Below are 25,539 nucleotides of genomic sequence, written 5' to 3' on the forward strand. Positions count from 1 at the left end.
AAAAATGGAGAATTAAATGGATGTCCGCATTTAATCAACGGCAGTTTTTCATACCTATGCTGCACGCAGATGCAGACTGTGGCGTCTGCTTGCAAGTCATTACAGATTGCTTGTTCAAGAACATATTAATGCGGTAATTTCTTCTAATTTAGGAAGGAGGTTCAGCTTATTCGTATTAAGTTGGGTAAGTGTTTTTAGCTTTAAACACAGAGGTTCACAAAATATATCTGCACTTCTAAGGCGCTGTACTTGGAAATCATAACCAAGAATATATACCATGTCATAACTTTCTCTGTTTCGTGCGTACAGAACTCCTATGAGAACTCCTTAGGAAGACCTACTTAGAATAAACACGTCAGAATTCTCCATGTAATAGCCTTGCTATTTATTTTTTACATATTTTTTTGTGTACAATTTGTATTTCGAAAAATAAATAAGGTGTAACGTACGTAAGTAAGTTTGGCGTAACTTTCATCATGATAGTGCAAATTAACGATAGTGAAAGTTCGAAGTGGCGGGGAATAAGAAAAGGAAACGTTAAGCAAGAAATGTGTTATAGTGATGTGTGTAGATAGGTTTGCAAGAAGCGCGAGGAATTTTTATTTAGTAAGAACAGCATGGAATAAATTAGAAATAATATATAATTCAAATCATAACGAGTGACAACAGTTTGTTGATTGACCGAATTTAAATAAAGTATTCACTTTCACTTAATATGCCAATCAATGTTTTGAGGTATTAGTATTTGTTTTTAAGTTCATTTTATGCAGTCTCCATCGTGTATCGAGCCCGGACCCCTTGATTACAAGGCGACGTCGTTACCACTACGCCATTGAGGAGACATTTGAGTTACCATCAACATTAAATGTTATGTGCTCAATTCATTAAAAAAAAAAAAGGGTAAATTTCTCGTATCGGACAAACGGCTGAAATTTGCTAGTTCATTTAATTTAAATAGTCCTACTTACGTATTCTGCATTGAGAAACATTGCTGAAGGTGGCATTTTGCTTATTTCACGAAAATAAGCTCTATTTGCGATATATCGAGTAAGTTTTCTTAGTTTCTTTTTGCCTTCGGTAACACGAAAAATGGTGGTCACAGTTTCACTACCATACCTCGGCATGTAGTGTTTCCATCCCACTTTGTCTTCAAAATTAGAGGCCTAATCATTTTTGCACCTTAGAAATACCCTTCTCCTGTACAGCATGCAGAATCATACCAATAGTCACACCTGATATGCTGATGAAATTCCTAAAAAGTATGCTTTAAATATAGAGTTTTTCGTAAGTTATTGATAAAATGTTATTTAATCTTCCATGTAACATTAATTCAACAACATTTAATTTGCCTAGAAGTCAATCTATTTTTTTTTGTCCGTGGTGATGTATTACTGTAGGCACTGACAGTTGATCACTAAACGAATTAAGTAATTAGTAATTGAAATATGCATATTGCTCTACAGGCACTCTGGCTGCAAACTGAAGATGAATGCAGATTTTCTACGTTACCGTGGCCTACTGGCAGCTGCAGTAGGTGCTGGCGTAGTGTTGGGTGCAGCTGGAATCTTTCTCTACCATCAGCTGTATGCAGAAAGAAGACGAATGCTACTACAGAGAGATTTGGAGAGACTTGGTATGACTGTTGCTGAAATAAAGGAACAACTGGAAGAATTCCGTAAGCATAAAAGGAAATGTGCCAATGGATCTAGATTTCGAGGCAGTGCTAAAAATAATCCTCATAATTCAGTTGTTGATGCGGGTGCTGATAGTGATATGGACATGAGTGTGTATTGGAGCCAAGAGGAAGATGATGATGAATTTTTTGATTTTTCTTCAGACAATGAGGAACTGTAAGTATTATGTTAGTATGTTCACAGTTCTTGTGACAGGCATTTGTTTTCAAGAATTATTAAGTCTTGTCTGAAATCAGTTATTTAAAATCCTTTGAATTAGGCTTCAGAAACGGTACAGGTAAAACTTGGATACATAGAAGCGACTTGCAAAGACCACGGGGTTCAGTTTTAATGTGACAATCCAGATGGTGTGGATGTGGGAAGTCATTCAGAGGCAAAATGCATGCGCAGGAAGTTGTATTCGAGATGCAACGTTTAATTGGAATGAAAACTAACTTTAGTGCATGACTCAGCACATGGTGTGAACTGCCACAGTTTCCATTCCAGTTTTTTATCTTGTTGGGTAGTATTACTCATTTATGGGTACTAGTTTACTATCCTTCGGACACATTTATTTATTTTTACAGATGAAACTACTTACTGTAATAAGTTCCTGTAGCATTATCGAACATCGGGAAAGTGTTTTGTGTGATGTGGGAATGTTTCATAGCTGAAATTCATGTTCGTTGAAAATTAATTCTCTGACGGAGAATAGCTAGCCCCACGAACCATTGGCGCGTGGATAGTTTAGTTCTGTTAGGTTAGGAAACATAGTTAAAATTTGGTGTCGTGTTAGTATCAGGATCCAGAAATTGGAAATAATTGCGAACCATTGGCGCTAGCCCCACGAACCATTGGCACGTGGTTAGGTTAGTTCTGTTAGGTTAGGAAACATAGTTCAAATTTCATCAAAACAACGTTGATACACCTTCAGGAATGTTCCACAAAGCAGATACATAAGTACGAATGTCAAAAATTGACGAAACGAAAATATTAGAGGTGTCCGAAGGATAGTAAATTTTTACCAGTATTTATCAAATTGAAAAAAAGAACAATAGATTTTTATTCATTTTTATACATTACAGATGATTTATTGTGTTATGATTGATTGATTGATTTGGTGTTTTAAGTCCACTTTATGCACAGTAAGCCTAATCAGGACTGGACCTACAGTTTAAAGTGGGATCCAAACCACTATGTGCCTCCACTGGTTATCGAAGCTGGGACCCCTTGATTACAAGGTGACGACGCTACCACTGCACCATCGGGGAGCCCCCCCCCCCCCCAATGATGACATATTTATAATAAAATATGTTTTTTTTTTAATTACGAGGTGTACTGCCACATTGTTCATGCCATAGGCAGTACCAGGTGTGCCCGACACCTGGCTAAGCTATTCAATCAGTACCCAGATGAAAGAAAATAGTTGAAATCTATCATACGTGAACTAACCTACCTATCTTTTTGTATAATAAATTTCAAACCTTTTCTTTCATCTGGGTATTGATTGAATTACATAGCCAGATGTCTGGCACCTGTGCTGCTGCCATCTAGCATGAGCAATGTTGGTAGTACACCTTGTAATTTCAAAAAATCATACTCTATTATGAAAATGTCATAATTAATCCAATAAATAGTCTGTAATGCATAAAATGCACATACATTTATTGTTCTTTTATCATTTCGATAAATACCCACAGAGATCATCGATACACATCAAAAATTATTTCAAGTGACTCTATAGCTGTCTTTTATCCATATTTCTTTTTACTTCATACAAAAACATTTATAATAACTTTTTCTGCATGTTGTTTCTTAATGCAGAGCATGGTTTTGTTGTTTAAATGTTTCAAAAATATCCACATAGACAAAGTTAATACCCAGTGTAAGGTTCATGTCTCTATTCCATCCATTTTTGTTACTGTAACATATGCCCTCCCACCCAATGAAAATTCTTGCCTCAGTAGGTTAAGCAGGTAATTTAATATTTTTTAATCCGACTTAGTATTCTCAGCTTTTTTTTTTTTTTTACATGATTCCAGCATCCAAAAATTGAAGATAATTAATTCAGAATTAAATTTCTGTGTAGTGACTGATTTCAGGATTTCAAACCAACTTATACATGTTCTACAAATGTCAAACTTTAATTCACACGTATTTTGAAACATTTTCCTTGTGATTCTACAAGTCGTCCAGCATAAGGAAGTTGGAACTTTATTGGTGCTGGTAACCATTAGAATATAAATATCACATTGCAGCTAGAGCATATCAATGTACCAGAGTGGAGATATGAAATATTCTTAGATTCACTTATGAGATAGAATAAATAATAACTCACTTAATTACAATGAAAAATTGTGCATATGACATCATTTTCAACATGTCTGAACTACTCTAAAGGGTCTATCTACATTTTATGTAGCCTAGTCTTCAGATATCCCTCGAGAAAAATACCTGCCAGTATTTTTAGTTAAATTTGAGATATTTTCCAATACTGATGTTGGTTTTGGTGACTAACAATACATGAATACACTCTAACCTCTTTTACGTTTAGAAGGTTAAGGGTTTAGCTATTATTTAGAAAATTGTTCTTCCTGACCAAAGGTGATGTTGAGAGGTATGATTATGATAAAACCATACAATTACTGGAATTGTAAAATTGTTTTACTCAAAGACTGTAAGGATATCTAACTGATTCTAGTGTTAAAATGGCTGAAGGTTTCATCTTAGTAAGTTTCAATATGTGCTCCATTGTTACTGCTAATCTCAAAACTGAGAGTGCTATGTAATGTGTACATGACATATCATGACTACATCTTGCTTCCTTTGCCCCATTTTAACGTTTGAATCATTTTGATATATTTAAGTGAAATATGCGTTTATAATCTCAAAATTCTTTTCATTATCCTTGTATATCATAATGCCATAAGATATTTTCAGTCATCCTGAAACCATATTTGTAATGATGAGTATTTCCTTGATTTCATTTGCAATTATTATGCATATCATTGAGAACCCTTTTATCATATCATTAAAGGCTTTCAAAATTTGTAGTGCTCCCTTGATTTTAGTATATCTTCACATTCAAGTGTATAATTGTTAATTAAAAAATCCTGTTCTGTTTCCAATATTTAATTCTTATCTTCACTTCTTTCTGGGGTATAGCAAGGACCAAGTTTTCTTTATTTCAGAACAATTTATTTATAAGAAGTTATTTATGTAATGTACATTATAAATTGATATTTTAAGATTAAACATTTATTTTAACATCTTTTGTATTTATTTCTCTGCCTTTCCTTTTTTCCTCGTTAGTATTGGTTACAATGCTGAGCCAACGGAAAACAAAGAAGTAGACCCAGTACTCAATGATCTGTTTACAAAAGTAGATAAATTGTTTACCGGAAGTTCACACGACAAAACAGTAGCATATGATATGCTAATAGAAACAGAATGTGAGGTAAGTTCGACATTTGCATTCAGTTTCTTAGCTTTATAAAAACACACACTGGAATAAAATAGTCCCTACATAGCATATTATTATTACCAGCATATTCACTCTCTGTTTTGCAACTAAAAACCATGTTGGAAATACATGCTACTTTCAATTGACAGATCTGTTTCGTAATTTGTAGTTCTTGCTGAATTTCTGCACATTATTTAAAATATAAATTATTGCATTATTTCTGAATATATTCATTATAGGTTTGCATTTTCCACAACTGAGAAAGAAGTAATAGTGTGTTGTAGCGATTCTATTGAAAGTCAGTGGGATCATTACAACTCAGAAGTGCCGGTGACTGCAAATTAAAATACATACAATCACGTGAGATTGTGACAAAAGAAAACATTGGTTTATCTTTCCTCATGATACTATGTTGTATCATCTTCTAAAAATACATATAAATAATTATTTGTATGCAAACAAGTTGCAACATTAATAAATATATATTCACGTAGATGATGTCTTAGTGCTACAGTACTGAACAGGGTATGCTTGTCTAAATGTATGAAGCAGGAATGTTAAAAGAAGAATACACCATATGGATAAAACTATAAAAAATTCTCCAACTTTTCTTACTTCTGTTTTAGACTTCCTTTTACTCTGACAATTCTTCCGGGAGTGTGGCAAAATGTTGGATTTTTTAAATCTCATCTATACGTGTGTGTGCTCTGTGTCTTTTTTACATTCGTGCTTATATATAGGAAAGATGAACATATAAAGTAAATATTCTTATTTGTCTCCATAAAGCTCAGTTTGTTGAAGATTTATCTTAATTTTTTAGTCCAATATTAACTTTATGTTGATTATTTGCTGATTCTTATTTAGAAATTGATATAAATGCAACTATATATTTATTTATGTATTGCTTATTTATTTTATTAGGTTTGTTTTATTAATTTTAATGAAAAATAAAAGAAAATCATGTAATATTTTTATTTGTTTTGTACTTGTCTTATCACATCGTGCTTTTCTGCCAATGGCAGTGCTAATTATGACAATGAGGATGAGTGATGATTCTATAAAATTAATGGAGAAACTCGTAAAAAAGAACCCATAGCCAGAAAATGATTCGGACGTGGAAGCTTGGATGGCAAATTGCTAGTCACATTTCTTCTTATATACAAGATGGTTATGTTTTTTTTTAAATTTCAAAGTTAATCTTAATCTTTGTTTTAATTCCATCTCTGTCAATATTTAGAAAGTGAGCTTCATTAGATTAGATTAGATCTCAGTTGGGGAAACATCTTACTAAATTTCATTCCATGTGTACCACATATTAAGAAATGTACGTGGAAGAAGATAATTCAAATTCAGTCATTGTTCCAATATGCAGATGACAGAGTTGTCAGCTTAACATGCTACAAAGTCCAAGGAGATCCTAGGTTCAAATGCTGCAAGGTCATGGATGTATCATTGTGTTTGTCTAAATCATAAATTTCATCAGGCCAACCTCCGTGGTAGAGGGGTTAGCACAGCATGCTACAATGCCACTGGGTTCTTCAAAAGTGCCCTTTATCAATTTCATCCATCACTTATCCTCATCTTCGTGATTAGCCAAAAAGTGGGAGAAAAGCAAAGTAAAATAATCCAAATCAATGAATCAATCCATTTCATCAGATTATTATCATTAATCCTCATTGTCACAATTAACCCAAGAGGTAAAATATAATATAATCTAAATATCAATAGAATATGAAGATCATTTTTGCCTCTTTTAAGTAAATGGCAAAACTCTCGGAACAATTAGCTGATGCAAATTGGCACAGGACATACATTTACATCATAAATTGATTTTTTTTGGTGCAATTATGAAGAAACATTTCTAAACATATTCACATGCTTTGCAGCATCCTAATTCCGTTGAGGTGTTGTGGAGGCTAGCAAAAGCTTCACATATGATGGGCTCTATTTGTGGAGTTGAAGGCGATGCAGATAAAAAGAAAGAATATATTCTGGAAGGTAAGTTTAGAATTTCATTCACAGACAATATAGTGTTAGCAATCAGATAAGCTTGCATTTGAGGTGGAGGGTGTAGTTCTGTTGGGGAGGTGATTTGATAGGAGTTGGGTCAGGTGGACTTCATGGAACTGAATTGGTTGAGTTGTCCTATAAAAGTGGTTCTCCACATTTCCAGAGCATGAAAAAGTCATCGATAAAACTGAACCTGAGGAGTAGTTTTAAGGGTTGGGTATCCAGATAATCTTCTTGAAATTTGCACATGAAGAGGTTTACATAGGATCTTCCTGCTCAACCGTGGTTATCCTTCCACTCTAGTCACCAAAATATAGATACTAATATATCTATTCCAAACTGCCTCACACACTCCTGTCAAGAAACCTAACACCAACACCTCAACAAAATCAGACACATCCTGTGTTCTCTCTTTCCCATTCTCTAGAGAGATCTTGACATCACAAACATCTTGGTCCACAAAATGCCTTCACCTCACAAACAATGCCCCTCTACTTGCAGTCAAAGGTGAAAACCTGCCCCATTTTTGTCAGTTCTCATACCTTGCTGATTCACACTGTCACTGCAGAATGACTACTCACCGGGAATTCTGCAAATTATGCGTGAATTTTTGGCTCCGGGAATTATGCATGAATTCTACGTGAATTTTTCTCCGTAGACATGGAAAATTGCAACTTTTATTAATCCAAATGAATTCATACATTTACAAATGCCCCGAGGCAAGTTTTTAGAAGTTTAGCTTATATCTTTATCGAGAAAGGAAAAGAAAAGAAAATTGTGTGAAAAATAAAACAGAATTCTCTCAGTGCGTTTACTTTGTTAATGTCCTTTGCAGACCAATCTATCTGGCAGGTAGATTATTGCAAGATAAGATATCATAAAGTTGATTAGGTAAATTTGAGTTTGAAATTCTTGTACAATTAACAATTTGTCGTTGATTAGTATATTCTGTAACATTTGTAACTTGTGTTTGTAGATGTATTTCGAGTCTGAGTATGTTAAATGGCAAATGTAAATTCCACACCTTAAATTGCATATTTTTAATGGTATATGTACCATTTAATTGAATTGAATTGGAATTTTTGGATTCATTGTAATCACACAAACCCTTTAAATTGGTAATATATTCGTGTGTGTGGGTGGTGAGAGGAGGTAATACATAAAGTTGAAATATAGAAACATCTGCTTGCACCCTTGAATTTTTGGAAAGTTTGCTTTGAAATCTGGGAATTATACTTGAATTTTATCATGGTCCTAGAGTGGCCACCCTGCACTCTTCACCCCCAAAGGAACACCTCAAACGTCAACTATATCCTTACCTGCAGCATCTGTGGGAAGCATCCACAGCCCTCAACCACCTCTGTTCCTCCACCTGATCGAATTCACTGTTGTCGTCCATACCAAAAATCACAATATCCCTTTCAGTAACTGCAGTTATTCACCCCTTATCCCAATCCACTAACATCTAGGTATAGAAAAGATGGAAGAGGGCTTACACATCAGCCATGATTGCAACCAAACCCACTGACCCAACCATCCCTTCTAAATAAATTGCATCATGTGTGGCTGTGAAAATTTTTCCAGTCTGTGGTGACTATTTTAGACCTTGTGGCCCTCCTTCATGTATATTGTGTGTAGCAGGGAAAACTTACAAATGATTTGACTGTTATTTCTAAAAACTCAGTGAATTATTGATCATTTCAATTTCATAAAGTGGATCCTGTGATGCTTTTGTAAAGACCATAAGGCTCAGGGAATGGCTTGTGCCTTGTAACTTGTAAAATGATATGCTATTAGCAGCCAAAATTTTCTTAAACGTGTTTTCACTGGGAATACTCCCATAGATGCACCATGAACTATACAAGCATGTTTTGATACTGGTTTCCTGGAAAAGGAAGCAACAAGTATTACAGCTGTTCTATGGTGCAACACTGGAACTTTTAAGAGCTTCCATTAGACATAACCATCCTGCACTACTGATGAAAGGTGTATTGTTCCTCCACAATACAATGTTTTTCAGTGAGCGACTTTGGAACATCCACCATGTAGTCCTGATCTAGTACTTGAGACACTCTTGGTGACCACAGATTCCAGAACAATGATGGCATTTAAAGAGCAGTGAAACAGTGCCATCAACTTCCAAAACACCAAATTTTTACCTGATGGGCATAAAAGATTCTAGTCCCAATCTTAGATAAGTGCCTAAATTGCTGTGAAGACTACGTTGAAAAATAAGATGTTCATCTTTCAAACAAGTGCATATTGAAGAAATATGCAAGACTCCTTAGAAAAGCCATGGAAATCTACCTGTGAGTGAATGAGATAGGAAATATTGAAAAAGCAGGCACGAAATTAATTGGTTATTATATTGTGCATCCCAGAATAAAGGTTTCAAGTATTTTCCTGAATGACACACTGGTATTTAAAATCTGTTATAGGATAAGGAGAAAATTCTCACACGTGACAACTATGTACTGTAGCTGTTGTATAATTGGCTACTAATAATTTTATCTCTGTTTTAGGACTTGAGTTTGCAAAGAAGGCTGTGGAAATTGACGACAATCATTCTGAGGCTCATAAATGGTTCGCTGTGACTGTGGGCAGTCGAGGTGAATTTCTGGGGAACAAGGAGAAGATTGAAGATGGATATGTGTTCAAGCAGCATGTGGATAGGGCACTAGAGCTAAGGCCGAAAGACCCATCGCTACATCATCTTCTAGGCAGATTTGAATATGAGGTGAGCAATGAGTGTATGTGTGCAAGGTTGCTAGAAGCATCGAATTCACCTTCACCCAATGTTTTAACATCTTACAGCAAAAGTAAATAAGCTTCATTAATCATTTGTTCTCATCACAGCAACAAACTTCGAAAGAAGTAGGAGAATGGTGAAACATGACCAATTCAACAAGTAAACAGCATAAAAACATTTTATCTATTTATTTCTTGATTGATTATGATTGATTTTACTGCCACATTTGGCTAATCGTGAAAATTAGGATGAATGAGAAGATGAAATTGATGAAAGGACAACGCAAACACATGAGCAGACAACACAAGCCCCACCGGTGATTGCGCTGATTGGGAGTTACCAGAGTTTTGTTAGTCTGAATGCAGTCCAGGATGTACTATGTGGAAGAGAGGTTGATATTTGGGTATCTCTGAAGATAGGTCACCCCTTACACCCCACCTATTTATTTCTAGAATTTGGCTACTCTTTTGGTGGGGCAAGGAAGGGAACCCCAAGACCAGCCGTTCTAAATTCGACATTGTTTGCAATATACCAAAATGTAGCTTTCTAGCCATAGAGCAGTGGCGTGGCGTGACTTTTTCAAAAGTGTTACCGGTCATCAGAAGTTATCATCTCCACCCTACCCCCTAAAAAAAAACATGCCTTTGATCTGGATTTTTGTTCATTTCGTTCTTTTTTAATCCGCTCAGTGATTTATTTAGCCACAATCACTTGTAGAAAGATCTACCACTCATGATAGAGTTACCACGAAAATCCAGTGAATATTAGTCAAGCCTTGTTAACCATCTCTGTTTCTTTGCAAAGAGGTGGAAAGGGGAGGAAGAACCACACATTCGGGTCAGCTTGACGTTTCTGCGTTGAGCAGACAGAATTCCCCTCCTTGAGCAGTGGAAGGGAAGTCCAGATGTACGTTCTACTGTTGCCAACTTAGATTTTAGGAGCAAGGTTTGTCCAAATCACGAATCGTATCAAGTACTTATATTTTAGACTATTACGTAAATGGTTTCAGTTGTAGTTAAATCCAGCTTTGGCTTTGCAGTCTAGCTTTTGTTGCTTCAGAGAAAGAGTATCCCCGTTTTAGGTGGGATTTAGCTCTTTTCTGGAAATCCAATGTGACAACACTTGCTGATCCTGTAGGCCGCAGCTGCAACAGGGCCCCTAAACAGGCATATGAATAACCCCCTAGCACACTTGCCTCCTCAAGTCTTTCCCCGCCATTCCCTTCCATTGGCACCCTTTCCTCCTGTTGCCTCTTGAGGGTAGTGGAACGGCCTGTCTCTTCGCTTTTGTCGGCTGAAGAAAAAATGTCCTCTGCAATATACACTAAACTGCGATGCTGTCGGTTAACTTATTTACCAATGTTGTTATTTTATTGAGAAAAAACTTTTAATTTCTTTACATTTTTCTGTTACCTGCGGTAACACTGGTTACATGCACGCCACGCCTCTGTCATAGAGGTTTGTAATGTAACAGCAGAGGCATTCACATAAATAACTTCTCACACCATGCACTGAACATAACATGTTTGCCTTATCTGTACACAACGAGGAGCATAAAATGACGTATTGCATGCATGTACGTAGGTGCAATAATGTTCCATCTACAGTCAACAGTCTTTAACCTCTGTTTGAACCTTGATAATGCTGGTGGGAAGTCAGCAAAATGTTGATATTTTAAAAGCATATTTAACAATACGTGTTCTGCAAGTAATTTTATGCTCCTGGTTTTACAGGAAGACACATAGTTGACATGCTTAGCTCTTAACTGAACTCTGAAACTGTGTCCATCTTCAGGTAGCCATGTTATCTTGGATCGAAAGGAAGCTTGCAGCTACATTCTTTGCCGAACCTCCAAATGGAGACTTTGCCAAAGCCATGGAGTGCTTCCTCCAAGCTGAGAAGCTGAGTCCTAAACCGTGGAAGGAGAATCGTCTGTTTCTCGCCAAGTCTTACATTCAGATGAGCAACTACAGCAAAGCCATTGAGTGGCTGGACAAGGCAGCTGCTATCCCAGTGGAGTCTGCAGAAGTAAGTTTTGAGTCTGCTATTAGGATTCAGTATTTTAGTTTTCTTCATGTTTGCACAGGGCTGGCCTTACGTGGGTGCAGAGATTTTTTTCGTAGTCTGAAGTACAAGTGTCCTATATAAAGATTATTACAGTAATAAAAGAAATAATTTATAAAATTTGTATTTTTACTTAAGAGGAATAAGCAGAATGTGCTGAAGGCTAATAAAAAATTCTAAACTGTGGTTTCTTTTCATTTCCGCCACTGGTGCGACACATTATATTTAATTACTAAACTGGGTGTGTTCACTATCCAAGTATTATTTTCGCTATCAAAGTGGCATTTTTAAATCATATCCAGCTTCGTTCTGTATCATAATTCTCTTTTATGTACTTTTCATTGAATTTTGATGCTGTAGTGAAATTGCATTGTTTCATATGTAACAATATTTTCACATCATGATTTCAGTATGTACAAACAAGTCAGGAGCTGACATGGGACCCACCTGAAGTGCAGGGTCTCGGGCGAGTGCCATAGTTTCCCCTCCCTAGAGTCAGCTCTGTGTATGCAGACTTTTTATTATTCTGTCCTTCCACCCCATCAGTATCATAGGGTGTTAGAAAAAACTATTAGAAATTAAATATTTCAAATATTTTTAATTAAGTGCATAGAACAGTAGCAGCTAAGATTCACTTTTTGTATGAAATAATAATAATTATAAATTTTGCAGGACAAGCAAGCTGAAGAGGAAGTTCAGAACCTTAGGAGCAAATATGAATCCTACAGGTTGTGATCAACGTAGAAACTTAGAACACTTCCAAGTCCTAACTACTTAAATTGACTGAACTACACATGTATGTATATACAAAGCAACTGTACAGCAGATAGGATATTTATAGTTATAAGAACTATGAAAGTTATATGTTGTTAATATTTTATTTTGGTTTAGCAAAGCAAGCGTTTGTGAAACACAGTACAAACAGTGGTTATTAACAATGCTGTAAAATATGGAAACTGTTGTTATTGTTGTCAAGAGTGTGTGTATGTGTGTGTGTATAGATCAGAAAATGTGCCAGTATTTATCTCTTAAAGCTGTCCATATTTTTATACTTGTTACCTTCCCAAGCCAGTTAAGAGTTGACATATGGGTTTACAACTACATTGCAGTAAAGGAAAGATGGTTCTATTTAAAGTTTAACAAAAGTAGTTTTGTTACTGAGGTATGTGATGTTTATTGTATGTACAGTTTACGTTAGGAGCAACACACATTTTTTTTTGTGGCAAACCAGTTTAAGTGTGTCTTCAGCATTTTATTTCAATGAAATTTATGCATTTCATTAAGTTTCTTATTTCATTTTATAAAAATTTGCATGTGCCATGCAGTGCTGCAACATGAAGTCATGAAATGTAGAAAAGCATTCTATTCTAAAAGAAAGCAGAACATTGTGATTTTTCATACTGTAAGAAAATGTATGAATACTACTGTATAATAGCTATGTGTGATAAAAAGATTAAAATAATAACTTTGAAATGTTTCTAACATGTGATAAGTGGAAAGAATGTTATGTGATGCATTGAACAATGACAGTTTATTTACAATTCAGGTAAAAAATAAGATTTGTTATTCTGATTTACTTTTAATTTAATGTACTGTAGCTTTTGTTCCTATAAAGCACTTTGGAATGTAAGAAAAAATATCCATGCATGTTGTTTCTTGTATATTTTGAAATTTAATTATTCAAAAACTTTCCCCCCAAAATATTATAAATAGAAGAACCATGATATGACTGATTTAATTGTAACAACCAAGAACAATTCATGAACAATATGCTATGTAAATAATAATAGCTCAACATGATGAGGATTATAACACCTGTTACAGCTTTGAATTTGTACATTCCACCTATTTGCGAAGAATTTTCGTTAATAAAATTTTAGAATATTATTACAAAATTTAAATTCTCTGTGGAGAAGATAAAATTATTTCCCTACTATGCATGTTCCCACATGCTTCATAATAAATATTAAACATGATTAATGTGGTAGAGAATTAATTTAATCTGTGTGTCATTTATATTTTTATTACCACATGTATTTATCTTTTTTTAAATATATAAGGAAGACAACTGCCATGTATATTTGTATACATAATTGAAACTGATAGATTTTGTGACTTTTGGAAATTCGTTATATCACTATAAAGATAAGTTAATTTTTCCCACATTTACAGTTTCTTTGAAGGCAAAATGTATGTACTAACAAGCAAGAACTGCCCGACACCTCTGTATCATTACATTAAAATTAAATAAACTACTGAAGTTGACCACAGTGCATTAAAAAAATAATGTCTTTCTTCACATGTATTTAACGTGTGTTAATTTTTTAATCAATAGCATATTCTTTTCTTTATCTTACTTGCCAGTTTCTTTACTATTTCCGTGAAACTTTGATGCATGCAGTATTGTTCGCTAAAGAGATTCTCAAATCCACAACCCTATGGCTGCTATCAGATAACGAGTGTCGTACACTTCCATCCGTCACTCCCAACCTCCATATGGTGATCCTGATGTACTTGTGTTTCCTATTAAATGACTGCCCAGCTCGGTTAAAAGTTCAACCATTGGTGTTGCTGCATCTGCACAGCTTTTATGTGCCTTTAATTTAGCCTTGTCTTAGACAAATGCACTTATTCATGATGTGTTTATATGTGACTATGCAACTTCCTGTATTATGCCTTTTTCCAGGAAAGTAACTTTATATCCAATAAAAGGTAAAGATCCTTTTTAGCATCAAGAACAAAACTGCCTCCATTTCCTTGTGCACAGTTTAGTGTTCCAATCACACCTGCTCCAACAATGTTCATGCACACATACAAGAACACACTCTCACCAGTGCTTTCAATTTTATGAAAATTCCATGGGTCTAGGTCTAATGAGTATGGTGGGTGCAGTTGTATTTTTTAGTGGTGAAGCAATTACTGGCTACATTGTCATTCGAAAGGAATACATTTCCATTCGTGGTATGTAAACTGTATTATATGCAGTATGCATCAGAGCACATAATAATTTGGCCAAATTTTCAATGAAGTCTAACATTTGAACAGATATTTTTATTCCAGTATGACTTAAGATGAACAGACCCCTCTCCGATTTTCTTCATATTTGGCATACTTACTAATTGAGGCCTGCTAATGACGAATCTGAAGTTAAAATTTGTCGGAAACGTCTAGAAATTGCAAAATAATTGCGAACCATTGATGCTTGTCCCACGAACCATTGGTGCTAGCCCCACGAACCATTGGCGCTAGCCCCACGAACCATTGACTTGTGGTTAGGTTAGTTTCGGTTAGGTTAGGCAAACAGTTAAAATTTGGTGTCGTGGTAGTATCAGGAATATATATATTTCCTTGTGAAACAAAAAATTTCGCGAAAATCGACTGTTTCCATTCCGAAAACAAACGCCTTATTTTAGCTTATTTTGCAATTTCTAGACGTTTCCGACAATTTTTAACTTCAGATTCATGATTAGGAAGCTTCAATTAGTGAGTATGCCAAAAATGAAGAAAATCGGAGAGGGGTCCGGTCATCTTAAGTCGTTCCTTTATTCCCACGTGTTGACACTTCAAGCAATTGCAACGAATGATTCATATATTTTTGTTGTTAAAATCCATGTGATGGTTAACATGCTTTATACCGTTGCTTCTGGGTACCAGAACCAATCAAACATATTTTTAAGTTTTCATTTTATGTTTGTTGCTAGAAGATATTGGCACCAGCAATCATTTTACTTCACTATTATAGTCTGTGTTACTTTTTTCCATGAGTTTTATTTCCTATTGAAAATAATATAGAGCACATTTCTTGTTACAAGTGGTGATATTTGTACAAATTTCCTGTTCATATCATCAAAATGGAGTTGATTGTATTTCTTTTAACTCTTAATAGGTCTCCCTGATGGCAATGCTGTTGCCGTGTAATCAAGGGGTCCCAAGTTCGACATTGCACATTTGTTAGGATCCGACTTTAAACTAAGCAGCATGCTTCGGTGTAAGGTTCCATCCCAGGGCAGTTTCCTGGAGTCTTAAATGGGGCGTTCACCTTAGCGATACCAGATTTCACACTCTATCCTGGGGAGTAGGTCCCGTTGACTAATGGGGGGGGGGGGTGGAGTAAGACAGAAGTAGAGAAAATTTACGTTACACAATTTCCAATTGAATATATGTTTATTCTTGTTAGAAATATAAGAACACCCCACTTACATTCAATTGAGAGGAATGATTAGGCGTGAAGAGATAAACAATAAAGTGAACTTAAAACAATCTTTAATGGGTTTGGTGATAAAAACAAATAGTTTGTGTAAATGCCACCACTTTTAATAGAACAAATGCACAGTTTACAATGTTAAATAGTAAACAATCTGTCATTTAATCACAAAATTAATCTTTTCCACAAGATTTATTGTAATTTTGAATTGATACCTTGTCTTATCCCTAGTTCTGGTCCTACTATGGTAGGATGATATCATTCTTTAGTAGCTGTTATACACAAATAATGTGTTGTAAAACATACTTGGATTACATCTAATATGAAAGTTTTTTTAATGAACATAAGCATCCTGTTTGCTTATCATGCCTTTATAATATTGTGAGAGCTTGTCATCAAGTACAGTGTTCAGAAATGCTGTTGCCTTTTGTACCACTTTCGATCAAATTTGCATGCTTACAGTTGACCAAATTGACATTCAAAGAATCTCTGCGAGGGACGGCTGATTGATACTACTAAAAGTGAGACAAAACTTTTCAGTTTTGCAATAACTATTTAGTGATTCTTATTGCCACTCTAGCTTACATTAAAAAGACAATTGCACGTAAAAAAAATGTATCAGGTAGATAATTGCACTTAAAAGAATGTATCAAGTACACTCCTGTTTGCATAAAGGTTATTTTTTTTTGTTGTTGAGTTGGTTTTAAGTCCACTTTATGCACAGAAAAGCTAACCAGGAATGAACCCACAGTTCAAAGCAGGATCTGAACCACTGCGTAATCTATTCACAAAAGTGGCATGCTTTACATGGTTAGATAGTTGAATTATGTGTCACTTTGACATGAGTGTACATCAGTTCATGTAATTGCAAACAAACTTCCAAACTCTGTGTACTTTAAAAAATCTCCCAGTCTACGCATGTCTTGAAAGAGCAATTCAGAAGAAGAAAAAGAAACCAGTAGAATCAGGTGAATTTGTGACAATATAATTGTTATGAAAATATTACCTGAAAGATTATATAAAACTTGTCATTCTATACCTCTTTCTATTTTCATAGTAATGTTTAATATGTTGTTAGTTTTGTTCTATAATAATATATTATTATTATTCTACATTGTTCAAAATGCCTCTGGTGTTAAAGACTGACTCAAGAATTGCTGTTTTTTGTTAGAAATGGTTATGAAATATTCGAAATGATGGTTGATTGTGACTTATTAACATATTCTGTTCAATATGTTATGTTATGTACATAAATCGAAGATTCGGTCAAAATACATTGGACTTCATATCAAATATAATACATTTTCTATGGCACTAAGTACCCCAAAATACTTTTGGTAAAATGTATGAATTTTTATTAACATGCATTTTGTAGAAAAAAAATGCCACTTTCAGAACCTGTACTAAGAAAAATAGTTTTTTTTGTTGTTGTTTGTTTGTTTGTTTCTCATATTCCTTACATAAGCTGATGTAAGTTACCTCTGTAATTCAGGTGGCATTGTACATGATAGACTCTCAACCTATGTATAGTGGAGATTGTCATGATGTTCAAAGTTACCCTTCACATCATTTCATGAAGATATGACTCCAAATGTGGTTTCATTCTTGTAGAAGTGAGTAGAATAGTTAACAGTGATTTATGATCTGATATATATTATAGTTTTTAATAGTGCTCTTGCCCATGAGGACTTTGTAAACTTGCATGGTGTGACAGATTGAAATCAAGAAGGATAGTAAAAATAGTGCTTTATTGGCCCAAAAGGTTCCTCCTAACAATGAGAGTTACGTCATAGGGGATTGTTGCCAGTAACATATCAAAATACCTCAGTTCATTAGAATTGATTCAGTAGTTATGTATGCCATATAAGTTTTGCTGTCTTCCAAAGGGTTTATTTCACTGCTGTACTGTTTATGTTACAGAAATATGCAGTTTGAGATGACGACTTATTTCCATATATTTGTCTAGTGCAATGTGCATGCTTGCATGATTTTGACGGAAGTTACATTCTCTCAAATGGCATTATCACTAAACCAGGTCTCGTGTTCCAATTGTCACACTGTGTATATTTTGCCATGCATTTAGTCAGGTACCAAAGTTGATTTGAAAGTAAAAGCAACATATCTTGCCTTATATTATTTTTTTAAATACTGCATCTTTTACACTGTAAAATGCAAGTAATTTATTAGGATTAAATGCTTAATGGTGTAATTTAATTCTAACCATCTTGGTTGCCATTTTTTTAGAGTACAGAGTTTGAAATACAAAATTGATTTGGTGCTGTTAGATTTTTCTTTTTTTTTACACCTATTTTTGCATTCAATATTTTTCACATTAAATTGTTGATAATATTGGACTATATCAAAAAAAAAATATTATTGTTACCTGGTAGTAACACAGATAATTGTATATTATAATTCTTCCCGACATTAATGGAAGTGTATATGATGTAATACTATTGTATTAAGGCTTTGGTTTAATATATGCTTCCCCATGTGTTGATTACATGGGTACATACATATTACATATATATGTAGTTTTTATGCTGTATCATTCCAGTCTATTCATTCCATACATTTAAAGGTAGATATTATGCATTGTTGATTTTTTTTTCATAAATAAAATTATATATTGCAAATGTGGCAGGTTAATTATTGGTACTCTACCTGGATTGGCCAATAGAGGCACATCATATAGGTAAAGTGCCAATAATAATTTCACGGATCCAATACATTATAAATAGCTGGTAATTTAGTGCAAAATTGTTTCATTTTCATGTTATTTTTATGAATATAAACATGTTGTCCTATTTTGTGAAGTAAATGCATAGACATACTTTCTTTTTGTAAGGCAAAATCCATTGCACTTACCAGGTTACAGAAGAGAATTAACCATTCATTTGATTCAAGGAACATATGCAATTTTATATTGGCTAAGTGGATAGGTTATTGGTAAATCCTTAATATATATGCATTCTTCTCATTCATTGTTAAATATTTTTTTGGTAATCCTGTATGTATTTTGTGTACCCTGTGTATGAACTCGATATTTGCTTCTCGTGTCATTAGAATGAGTCATGTGTTAGGATTTTTTTCCCAATTTCTATGTCAGTTGCTACAGTATGTATAATATTTTTTGCATATTCCTTCAACGTTCTCTTCTCGATTTGTCTTCAAACAAATTTTCGCTTATTTTATCCTCTTAAAAGTTATTGGTGGTAAAACATGATAGTTGAATGAGGTACAAAATATATAGTGTAACTGTTTTTCCCCCCCAACAAACAGCACATACAATGTAGGCATAAAATGTTTCCATTTCAAGATTACTTTGTATCTGGAACATCAGCATATTCTCATTTGAAATTTATCACTAAGAACAGAAATAGGATTATTGCTCATTGGGGATTAACAAGTAGTAAAAATTTTGGTGCAACTTCAACTTTTCACTGTGTTCATTGCATTAAATTTCTTGGACTTGTGCATATGTATATGTAGGTAAATTTAAAGTGTAGGGGCCAAATGTTAATATGTAGGTTGTGAAATTTGCTCACAATAAATTATTTTGTTAAAATGTTCCCTGTTTAATATGCTAGCTTTTAAGACTAGTAAACATTAAATTTCATCTGTATGTAACTCTGTTCCAAGGAAGAGGTATGTGAGAATTGTTGGGATGAGAATTTAAATGCAAATTCTATGCAAATTTTCTCTACAATCATGAAAAATTCACAATGGGACAAAATATGTGAAAGTAAACATTCCAAGATACTTTATCATAATTGTTTTCGCTTATTTAAGGTTATTGGAAAACATTTTTTTTTTATTTGTGACTGCATTAGCTCTGGAATATTTGAAATTGTGAAGTGTTGCAACATGTTGTTTGAGCACTTTGTTGGACAGCCTTCTTCGAAGTAAAGAAACTTTTGTGTACAAATTTTGATGTGGAAATATCCAACATTTTGCGTGGAAGTACTGGAATTACACTTTAATGATGTTTTAGTACTAGTGTGTCCATTGGGGAAATATGAGATGAATAGGGATATACATCCAGTTACAAGAATTAACTCTTAGTGGAGAAAAGACTCATACGGTATCAACAATACATATTTGTGTTACATGAAACTATTTTATTCACCTCCATCTGCTTCACGTGTATCCCATTTCGTCAGTGTAATATACCAAATGACAAATATGTAACTGAGTGTACCTTTTCCTTTGTTATTCGTAGAACCACAAAGAACAAATCTCATATAATCATAAAGCAAACTGTGAAGGCATGCATTTCAGCCAACCTCTTTGAATTTTGGCAAATTGTAAATTGTGAATGAACAAACAAACCTTTAGGAAAGGTTTTTCGTATTTATTATTATTATTTTAAAATGATAATTATAGCAGCTCCTTAATGTTAATACTAGTTTATATAAATTAATTATTCTCTGTTGTTTCCAAGGTAAACTTTGTGTTTAACGTTTGTTTTTCTTTTAAATACTATGGTTGATTGTACAGCACTTTGGTTCCTTCTTTTTTTTTTACAAGGGCATTTCGAAAAGTTTTGCCTCCTACACAATAACATCAATAATATGCAAGATGCTTACATGAACTGTATCTCTTCTTAAAGCTTGTAATGTCCTCTACCAGGGTGTCACTACTTTTCCACGTAGTCTCCATCATTGTCAACACACAAATGCTAACGTCTGACATGTTGTTGCATCCTGTTGGCGAAGAAATCAGACATCTTCTCGTGGCACCAGCGATGCACATCTGCTTGCATCTTCTCATAACTGGTGTAACGGTGTCCCTTCAGGTGCTCTTTCAACCTCGGAAAAAGAAAAAAAGTCACAATGTGCGAGATCTGGGTTGTACTGCGGGTGGGGTAAAATCTCGTGGAATTTGAGATGATTCAATACATCCTGTGTTTGGTGACTCGTGTGTGGGTAAGCATTGTCATGTTGAAGAATTGCATCTTTGCCAGGCCTAACGCGCAGTAATCGTGCACGGAGTTTCTCCAAAGTCTTCACGTACCGATTGGAGTTTACAGTGGTTCTGTGCTCCAAAAATTGTGTGTGGACTATGCCGTCGATTGGCGACAGTCGGTCCATGCCCGCTTGATGCTGTTCATCCGTGGCTGTTACGAGTCGTCCACTGCGGATTTGATCATGCAGGCTCGTCGTGGCTGGATTGTCATCTTTCAGATTCCTTGCCCATCTCCTGACAGTACTCACATCCACTCGGGCGTCACCATAGATAGCACTCATTTGTCGATGAATGTCAATGGGTGCACAACCGTCTACTGTGACGAATTCAATAACAGCATGTTGTTTCAACCACACGTCCATGTTCATCGCCATTTCACTTACTATTGTGCACATGCGTGATGTTGCAAGCGAACGCCGCTAGATGTCGCAACAGTCAGTGAATCAGGGATTATTCTCACACCAACTTCATGTGTGTGTGAGCAGTGTTGCCAGAGTTATTGCATAAGAGGCAAACCTTTTCAAAATGCCATCATACCAAAAGCGATAGTAAATGGTTTTCAGTTGCTCTTTAACAAATTTGTAATTTGCTTCTTAAATTAGAGACTTTTATCTTTCTTCCTATATTAAGTTAGTAAATATTTTAATATTTACTTCATGTATTATACTTTAAGAAAAATATTGTTGTAGTGCTAAGAGCAAAATTGTAGATTAAGAAATTACCAATTGTCAGATGATGTATGTACATTTAAGAAGGAGGTAGATGGTAACCTGTGTATCTCTGTTTTTTTTTATTTACACACAACTACCAAATCCATTAAGTGCATAGATAGAAGGAATGAGTGTGCATGCATGGGATGGAATAATAAATTTGTAGTTTTGCACTTTAATTTCTTCATTTTTCTTATCTATTCTTTAGTATTATTGTCTACCAGAATAGTGAGGATACAAATTTACCTTAAGTGTATACCTGATGGCAAGCATTCTCCAAATTTACTCAATTCATGTTACCACTCTTGTTGTACCTTCTTAAAAAATAAGTAGAAAATGTTAAAAATGATTATTCTATAAAATATAAAGTTCCATCGTTGTGAATAGAATCAATCATATGGGTTCCTACACAAGAATGAGTATAGTCACAATATAAATTGGTATATTTTGTATAAGATTTTATTTGACCACTGTAGAAATTAGATATCTGTAGATGTTAGGAGTTTTAACAACCTGACATTAGTTTTGGTGGTATATTATTGTATATATGAATTAAGTAGAATGGAAACTTGCACGAATTATATAATACAGGTACAGTGTTTAGAACTGAAAATAAATCCTGTGATAGACATGTATATTTACTGGGAATGCTCCTTTAGACATGGAAAATATATGTACAAAAGTAAATAAAAACTGCCCATTATATATTTCACATCTAATGTTACTACTTCCTTTGAATTGTTGCCTAAACTCATTTTAGCTTTGTGTAAAGAACAGTTTATATATCTCAGCTATGTGGCAGCACTGTATTGTGCTCTGACTACAGGGGTGTGCAGGATTTAGTGCTCAAAATGGAAGTTTGTAGCCAGGGGGGGGGGGGATGCTTGGTAAAGTTTGAGAGTTTGGATCAACATAGATACAGTTTGCTCCCAGTGTGAAGAGGGATGCTTATGAAAATTCTGAGATTGGAGGGGTACTCTATCAACATTTTCTTTACGGGGGGAGAGCATTCCCCAAATTCGAGCACTGGTGGGATTGGAAAAGATCCTATCCTGATTTTTTAGATCAGTATTATGTAATATTCTCTATTCTTAGCTTGGCCCACACAGAATATGTACCTAATCTTCAGCGAGAAATGCAGAATCGACCAGGACTCAAACCTGAGTCTCTGGCATGTCATGTCATGGCGCTACGAACTGAGCTGCTGAAATACTCCTGGCTTGACCTGATTTTTTATCACTCTTTTACCTGTCTGAAATTGTGTCTTGTCAGTGCTACGTGACTACCAAAAGATAAGTAGAGTACCTTTCCAAAAGATAAGGTGTATTTGTATGAAATTTTAAGTTAAATTTTCTCTTATTAAAATTTCATGTTTCATCATTGCATTGCGAGACCACTTATTTTTTATTTGAACTTTATAGACAAAATACTTGCTAGAGTACTGACAAGAATCAATGTTGTATTTGAAGAATTTCCGGTGAAGGGGAAAATTTCGGTAACTTCTTTGTAAGCATTTGCATTGAAAAATATATCGTATAATACACAAATACATACATATCTGTTAAGTAGCATTTTGTAGGTTTGGTGCGTATTACTCACAATTCCAGAATATAAAAAATACGTTAAAAACTATACTTATGTATGCGAGTATGTTGTTCCTATTTTTCTTTTCGTAGAACGACGTTTCGGAGATTAACTATCCCCTTCTTCAGGTTTGTATGAAAAAACTAGGTACTTAGCATAGTACCACGTCGAAATGTAATATAAGGATTGTAAACAAGGGTTGGTGTGGATACATTTAAAATATTATATCCTCGCCCTAGAGGTATATAAAAAGCTCGTCGTTCACTAAAAAAAAACTTGCACAAGAAACCTATTCTCGTGTTAAAAATGTTAAAAAAAAACTAAAAGGGCCTTCCCGATGGCGCAGTGGTAGCGTTGTCGCCTTGTAATCAAGGGGTCCTGGGTTCGATACCCGGTGGAGGCGAACGATCCCACTTTAAACTGTAGGTCCAGTCCCGATTAGCCTTATTGTGCATAAAGTGGACTTAAAACAACAAATCAAATCAAAAAATCAAGTTAAAAAACTAAAAAAAACTGCATGTATCACTATACAACTTGCAGGTTCGGCCGACGTGGTACTATGCTAAGTACCTAGTTTTTTCATACGAACCTGAAGAAGGGGATAATTAATCTCCGAAACGTCGTTCTACGAAAATAAAAATATTAACAACATACTCGCATACGTAAGTACAGTTTTTAACGTTTTTTTTTTCATATCTGTTAAGGCTAAAAGTATTAAACTAGATACAGGGAAGCAGTAACCAGAGGATATTTTTCCTCACCCCTCTCCCGTGGAATAGCACTAAATATTATTATTAGCTACCACTGGGATGTTCCTTGTGGATTTGAGAGATCTATATTCCATCTTTTTTGTTTTTTACTTCTATTTCAAGTATAAAGCATGCATCTGGAGGGGAGGTTGAATTCCTCCATCCTAGAAATTGTCATAATTTGTTCCAAGTTAGAAAAAAAGTTTTTGTCAGAATTGTAGTTATTTATTTTTATTGTTGTAACTGAAATAAAGTTTAGTTAGTATTCGGACAGACAGTGAAAACTTCGTTAGATCGAAAAAAGTGAGCATAAAATACATGAACTAGGTTATGTTTTCATATTCTACAATTTAATGCAAAAAATGAATTGTTCCACAGTTTTCAAAATTTAAAAAATTAAATTATATTGATTGATTTTACTTTGCTTTTCTGCCACTCTTGGCTAATTGCGATGAGGAAGATGAAGGGTGATAAGATGAAATGGATAAAAGGACAATCACAAATGTACAACACATAAGCCAGACCATTGTTAGTCTGCAAAATGCAGTACAGGGTATACTATAGTGGTGGCCAAACTTTTCTGGTTTGAGGGCTAATTTACATTTCAAGAGTCACTGGCGGTCTTGTTATCTTGTTAGACCTAACAACGAGAGCCTAAAAAAGGAAGCAAAGGGCCAATACCATAAAATTCACATTATTTTATTTTATGTATGCATTTATTTATTTATTTACTTATTTATTTATTAAGTTTTGGCTTCAGTACTGTGGGCCTGGCACCTGTTTTAGGCTGCATCTTCCTAGTTCATCATTAGCATCCTTTTAATGGGAAGGTAGAAAAGAGTTTTTTTTTTTTTTACATAAACATAATTACTACAATTTTATTCTTTCATAAACACTCATTTTAACAAAAGTATTTCACTTGTTGCTGGGCATCAGTAAAAAAATTACACAACTATTTTGTACTTTTCAGCAGTCAGTTCACTTGTTTCCAGACACTTTTGACACTGCATTCCTTCCATCAATGAGTTTATCATGTTGCAAATCCAAAGAATATTTACATTTTTTATGTTTAATTATTATGCGATTCAACAAAGAAAGAAATTAACTGTTACAACAAAGCTCTTTTCCTGATAGAACAGTTGAAAGTACAGAGAGGTAAGCAATAAAATATTTTGTGACTATGCATAATAAAATCCGTATAATATGATGAAAGAAAGGTTTACATTTGGTTGTCTTAAGTAATTAGCTTTATTTGAGAGGTCACAATATGAAATTCATGAATACAATTTTTTGCCATAACTCTCAAAGCTTTTGCTTGAGCGAGGTGTGTAAAATTTAATGACAAAGACAATAACTATGTATTCAG

At 34.5% G+C, this 25,539-nt stretch overlaps 1 protein-coding gene across 2 annotated transcripts; it reads left to right on the top strand.

The window, feature by feature from the left end:
* Positions 1 to 69: 69 nt before the first annotated feature.
* LOC145986722 (regulator of microtubule dynamics protein 1-like) lies at positions 70 to 16,033 on the top strand. 2 transcript variants are annotated; one of them, XM_083121052.1, is made up of 7 exons: positions 70 to 184; positions 1,464 to 1,850; positions 4,986 to 5,130; positions 7,023 to 7,134; positions 9,669 to 9,883; positions 11,689 to 11,922; positions 12,631 to 16,033. In XM_083121052.1, the coding sequence occupies exons 2-7, from the start codon at positions 1,486 to 1,488 to the stop codon at positions 12,691 to 12,693; spliced, it is 1,134 nt and encodes a 377-aa protein (XP_082977178.1). In that variant the 5' UTR covers positions 70 to 184; positions 1,464 to 1,485; the 3' UTR covers positions 12,694 to 16,033. The 2 variants fall into 2 exon arrangements, with proteins under 2 accessions (XP_082977178.1, XP_082977179.1); XM_083121053.1 differs by lacking the exon at positions 70 to 184 and adding an exon at positions 525 to 606.
* The last annotated feature ends 9,506 nt before the right edge of the window (positions 16,034 to 25,539 follow it).

Source organism: Lepisma saccharinum, chromosome 4 (assembly GCF_977018435.1).
Source record: "Lepisma saccharinum chromosome 4, izLepSacc3.1, whole genome shotgun sequence".
Classification (NCBI taxonomy): Eukaryota; Metazoa; Arthropoda; class Insecta; order Zygentoma; family Lepismatidae; genus Lepisma; species Lepisma saccharinum.